Source organism: Manihot esculenta, chromosome 11, assembly GCF_001659605.2.
Source record: "Manihot esculenta cultivar AM560-2 chromosome 11, M.esculenta_v8, whole genome shotgun sequence".
Lineage (NCBI taxonomy): Eukaryota > Viridiplantae > Streptophyta > Magnoliopsida > Malpighiales > Euphorbiaceae > Manihot > Manihot esculenta.
Window position 1 is genome coordinate 29,131,761 of NC_035171.2, and position 6,392 is coordinate 29,138,152.

The 6,392-nt window shown below is 28.3% G+C and overlaps 1 protein-coding gene across 1 annotated transcript; it reads right to left on the minus strand.

The window, feature by feature from the left end:
- Positions 1-1,860: 1,860 nt before the first annotated feature.
- On the minus strand, positions 1,861-3,285 carry LOC110625534 (endochitinase EP3). The gene is made up of 2 exons (XM_021771159.2): positions 2,800-3,285; positions 1,861-2,474 (listed from the first exon to the last, which is right to left on the minus strand). The coding sequence occupies exons 1-2, from the start codon at positions 3,149-3,151 to the stop codon at positions 2,068-2,070; spliced, it is 759 nt and encodes a 252-aa protein (XP_021626851.1). The 5' UTR covers positions 3,152-3,285; the 3' UTR covers positions 1,861-2,067.
- Between the last annotated feature and the right edge of the window lie 3,107 nt (positions 3,286-6,392).

A 6,392-nucleotide genomic window follows, 5' to 3' on the forward strand; every position in this document is an offset into this window, starting at 1 on the left:
AAACGTGAAACCGAAAGCCATACATGTTCGGCGGCCGAACCTCACTTTCGGCGGCCGAACCTGGCATTTCCTCCTTGGTTCTTTTCTTTCACAAACTCATTTCCTTTACACTTAATATCATTAAAACATGCTAAAACAATTTAGAAAACAAAATTCTTACCCTTCTAGAGCATATCGATATCCTAGATTCCATCGGAAAGTAGAATTCTGATGCCGGACTCTCGCCAGGTCTTACAGTAAATGGCTTTTCAGGATCAAATACAAAGCAAATGGAGACATTGATAGATATAAAGCTCGCCTTGTTGCGAAAGGTTTCACACAGAGACCAGGAATTGATTATCATTCCACCTTTAGCCCGGTAGTTAAACCAGCAATAGTCCAGCTAGTGCTTACAATTGTAGCAGAGAATCATTAGCAGCTACATCAATTAGATGTGAACAATGCCTTCTTACAAGAGAAAATGGATGATGAGGTTTATATGAGACAGCCTAAGAGTTATGTCAATTCTGAATTCCCAACCTATGTCTGCAAACTTAGCAAAGCTATCTATGGGTTGTGGCAAGCTCCCAGGGCTTGGTACATGGCATTAAAGACTTTTCTAACACAATATGGCTTCCATGAATCTAAATCTGATAGTTCACTCTTTGTGTTTCGCAAGGCTGATATTATACTTTATGTTTTGATTTATGTTGATGATATAATCATCATAGGTAATGATCAGATTGCTCTTACTAATGTGGTTGCTACCTTATCCAAACATTTTTCTCTTAAAGATCTTGGGTTACTTCACTATTTTCTTGGAGTCGAAGTGTCCACAACGCTTGAAGGACTCATGTTATCACAATCGAAGTATATATTTGATCTTCTCAAGAAGTATAATATGCATGACTGTCATGGTATTTCTACTCCTATGGCTTCTACTCTGCTTACACTACAGGATGGTACAGGTTCCAGAGATGTGACCCAATATCGTGAAGCGGTTGGCAAGCTTCAATATTTATCATTCACCAGGCCGGATATCAGTTTTGCAGTCAATAAGTTATCCCAATTTATGCATTCGCCTACTATATCACATTGGCAAGCGGTGAAAAGATTACTTCGCTATTTGAAACACACAATGCATTATGGATTGCTGCTTAGTCGACATAAATCATCTCAATTTTATGTGTACTCAGATACAGATTGGGCTGGGAATCCAGGTGATCGAACATCCACATCAGGTTACATAACTTTTTTAGGCTCTGCTCCGATCAGTTGGTCTTCAAAGAAACAAAGGACAGTAGCACGTTCTTCAACTGAAGCAGAGTATCGGGCTGTTGCAGGTGTCGTGGCTGAGATTAATTGGCTAACAAATCTATTTCATGAACTGACAAGTGGTAACAATTAAGTCTCTACTCCTGTAGTTTATTGTGATAATGTGGGAGCAACATATGTTTGTCAAAATCTAGTCCTACATAGTAGAATGAAACATATTGCTATTGATTTTCACTTTGTGAGGAAACAAGTCAATGGGAAGAAACTTCATGTTCAGCATATTCATTCAGCGGATCAATTAGCCGACTCCCTTACTAAAGCACAATCTAAACAGTTGTTCTTGTTGCATCGGATCAAGCTAGGTGTCGTTGAACTACCACCTAACTTGCGGGAGCGTATTAGTGAAACTACCTTAACATGATATTAGGAGTAGTTAACAACCACGCTGATCACAATTTAAATTTGTATTTTAGATTGACTCTTATCTTATCTGTACATGTATTATAAATACACTGTAATCTCTTAATCTAGATATACAAGAAACACAGTTTATTCTAACTTCTTTAATTTCTACCAATTAAAAAGAAAAAGTAGCAGGGAAATAAATTAAAGAAAAATATGTATTTGTTATTCTGTTTATTATTTGCCCACATACAAGAGTCTCAAGCTACATAACCAGAGATAATTCATTCTCTTTTATAATTCTACTTCATATAACGTAATAAATTAGTAGATTCAAACTGGAAATCTACTCGTAGAAGCTCGTACGATCGCGTGCATTATTATTCTAACATCTTCAACTGCAGAAGTATCTCAGCATTTGAGATTACCCCCAGGAGCAACACCAAATTGGCCACAATATTTGGTGTAGAGATCAATTCTAGCTTTAACTTTGACAGGTTCTTTTCCATCGCATTCAACAGGATTAATGGCTCTGATAGTAGCTCCAAATCCTTGGGAAACAGAAGGGCGAACATTCTTCATCCAATACCACAGGGCAGTCCTGAATGATACGACAGGATCTGTGGCTACGATTTCAGGATTGTTCAAGCCATCAAAGCGGTTGTCTTGACCAGCTGCTCCATAGTTGTAGTTCCATGATAGTTGAATTGGACCTCGCCCAAAGTACCTCTTCCCTGGGGTGCATGGATACCGTTGGTAGTTTGTGTTGCAGTAGTTTTTAGTAGCAGGAACGTCTTTCTCCTCTTTGTTGCAGAAAACTGAAATCAAAATGAAAGCAAGACCCAGAAAACACTGTTACAATTTTGAATTGAAGAGTAAAGATGAACAAATAGATGTGGGTCTTTTACTCATTGTTTGATATGATTTATTTTGCAAGAAAATAATTCAAATAAATTGAAAGTCGAAATTTTACTTAAAAAACCTCCACCACTCATCAATGCAAAAACCTCCTCCTAAATAAAGAGTTATAAGCCCCTCAAAACTTATCTATTCGTGAGACTCTTATCGAACCCATCACATCGACAACAAGATGATAAAAAAAAACAAGGAAAAAGAAAAGAAATGGAGGAGACATGCACTTACATCCAGTTTCATGAGTAGTATGAGCAAAAAAGGCAGCAACTTCGCGTTTAGAATCATCAGGAGAACCTAATTTTCCAAAATCAGAATATGAATTGAGAGCTTGAAGAAAAGTATCCCTGGAGTAGAAGTTCTTTCCAGGACACCCAGCAGGAGCTTGATTAATTATCCCATTAAAGAAATCTTGTGTGACAAGGTCTGCCACAGACTGGCCCATCACATTTTTAGGCAGTGCTCCTGCAAGAATAATTGCCAGGGTGATCGCAAACAGATGGCTCATCATTCTTTGCTGGGTTACCATTTTGAGAGAGATTGGCCTAAAAACAGCAAGCGAAAGGTGGTGAGTGAGATGCATGGAAGTGAGAATTAGAGATGGTATTTATAGATTTTTACATAAGGGTTAGGGATGCTAAATTGCAAGAATTGCAGTTCATGATGGCAAGTGAATTTTCATTTGACGTGTAGACCGGGAGTCTCTAATACTGACTTGTATATGTTTTAAGTTTGGTATGGAATTGAAAAGTCTAGCTAGTAGATAATATTTGATAACTCTTTTTTCTTTTCAATTATATACAATTTTCTATTGTTTTCTTTTTCAATAAATCTTCATTTTTACAAATATTTAATAGAATAATACATATTTTTTAATAGAAAATCTTGATATCGAATTTTAATATACAGTAATTTAAAATTTAAAAAAGTGTATATCTCTTATTAAATTTATTTGATATAAATTATAAATAATTAAATCATATATATATAAAAATAGAGAAAATTAAGTTATCGAAATGATTCATGTTTAATAATTTAAGTATTAATAATTGATTGAGGGTAATATAAAATATTACATCCAGCAAGAATGGAGAGAGTTAAGAGTTTTAGAAGAGGAAGCAATTTTGAAAAATTAAAATAATGAAGTTAAGAATCAAAATAAATAATATTTTAAAAACGTGAATACATTTCTATTGAATATAATATATAATTATTTGTGATGATAAAAAAAAATTTGATGTAATTAATATAAAAATTTTAAAAATAGAAATAATTTAATAATTTTTAAAATTGTAAAAATAAAATTTGATTATAAAAATAATATATCATTAATTCAGAATTTAGTACCTTTGAATAAAAATATAAATGTTTAATTAATAAAAGATGGACTTAAATTTATTTGGACTTAAAAAAGAATATATGAGTTTGATTCGACTTATTTCTATGTATAAATCTAGAGGGCAAACTCTTTACCGGGAGACGAGAAGATACACGTAAACAGCAGATGACTCCAAGAGAAAAAACACTCCATTAGTCGGATGAATAGCAATGGGTGTGATGACACGTGTCAACGACTCCAAATTAAATACAGAGAAGGAAATTTGTTTCTGACACCAACACATTTGATGTTAAAGTTGAAAAGTCGAGTGTCGATTAGTTCCAGATGACTTGGCTTGACCGCAATGTCCCTTCATCTTCCTTGTGTCACAGGGCGATTTATGCACGTGACACTTGGCAGGAATATTTCTTTCCATAAATTTTTAATGTTTGAATAATTAATTAATTTTTTTTACATAGAAATCAAAAATGAAAAAATATAATTTAAAATTTCTTAAATTTAGTTAAATTTATTTATTATAAATTAAATATGTGAGTGCAGTTAATTGATTCTTTAAAATTTATTATAATTTTAACATGAATTTAAATTAATTTTTTTAAAATTTCATATTGCTATTTATCATTTGATTTTTTTAATTAATAATAATATTATTTTATTAGATAAAATAATTTAATCTTTCCATAAATTTATATTTATATTTAATTTTTAAAATTTTTATTTAAATATAACATTAATTAAATTTATTTATTTATATTATTATTTAAAATATAATATCTCAATTTACTTATTTTATTTTTTATTTTATAAATATTAAAATTAATTATATTTTTTCACGTATAATATATTTTATAGCTACATTATTTTAACTTTCTGTAATTATTTCAAGTGTAAAAATTTTTTAATTTCTGTAAAATTAAAATTAGCTGCATTTTTTAAAAAATTAAAATAATGTACAGAAATTAATTTAACTTTCTTATCTAATTTTTTATATTTTAAAATTAAATTTAGTCATATTTCTATAAAAGGAGTTAAAATAATATGCATACTTTTTTTAAAATTTTTTTTTAACTTCTATCAAATTAAAATTTTTATTTTTAAAGTTAACATTTTTGTTTCTATTATTAGGAATATGGCTTGTAAAATTAAAAAATTTTTAATTTATAAAATTAATTAGATTTCATTATTATTATTATTTAAAATTAAATATTTAAATTTAATTATTTTGTTTTCATTTAATTTTATATAATATTTTTTAATTAGAATTTTTCAATTATATTTTTATTATTTTAACAAAATATAAACAAATAAATAATTTGCAGTTAAGACTTAAATAAATGATTTTTTATTTAAATTTTTTAGTTAGATAATATATTTATTTTGTTAATTGATAGATTAGGATAATTAAAGAGTTTGTAATTACAAATTAATGGTTAATTAAATCTAAATTTAATTCAAACTAATTATTCAACATTCCTAATTAAACAGTAATAATACAATTTATTCCTTATTTACTTAATCGCTTCATACAGGATAGGAATTAGCTCATAATTAAAAATTTTTATTGGCTAAAATTTTATTTATTATTATGTAATGATATTAAAAGATGTAAACATTAATTAAAATAATTTTTTTATTCATTTGGCTACTTGATAAACATACAAATTAAAGTAAAAAAATATAAATTGATCCTTTCTATATCCATTATATTTTATATACAATTAATTTTTTAAACTAATAAGTACATAATTAAAAAATATCAAAATCAAATAGAGAAAAATCAATTTACTAATATTCAAATTTCTCATCTGAAGGCCAAATTAAAGTTTTTAATTTTCAAATTAAGATTGTCAGAAACATAAAGCATTCAAAAAAAAAAGGTAAACCTAATTAAAGTTTTTAATGATACTTAATGACTTGATTAATATATCTAATGCATGATTCCTTATTATCCAAACTACAAACTCAGTTAAAAATTTCCTAGTTATGGGGAACCACACGAAGCTCCAATTGAAGTATAAGGACTTAGCACTATAAAAAATTTCTGAATTACCAACGGATTTTTTCATGTAATCCTGTAAAAATTCGTTAGTAAACGAACTATCAATGAATTACTAACGGATTACAATCTGTTGTTAAAAAGTTCGTTGATAAATTTTTACCAACGGTTTTGAAATCCGTTAGTAATACTAACGAATTTATTAACGGAATTTTTATTATTATTACTAATGGATTACCAACGAATTTTAAATTCGTTAGTAAATTGAGAGAAAAATAATTTATTAACAGATTTAAATCTGTTGGTAAACTCATTAATAAATTATCAACGGATTGAAATTCGTTAGTAAATCTATTAAAAATTTAAATAATTTTAAAATAATTATTATTTCGACTAAATAATAAATTTTATTATTAATATTATTTTTTTATTACTTCAATAAAATTTAAAATTATATTATTATTATTACTAAATTTTTAATTTATGTTA

Excerpts from the sequence above, each read along its gene's own strand:
- LOC110625534 (XM_021771159.2), bottom strand. The coding sequence starts at position 3,151 with ATGCATCTCACTCACCACCTTTCGCTTGCTGTTTTTAGGCCAATCTCT. Across the intron at positions 2,475-2,799 it reads TACTACTCATGAAACTGGAT|TTTTCTGCAACAAAGAGGAG; the intron begins GTAAGTGCATGT and ends TTTTGATTTCAG.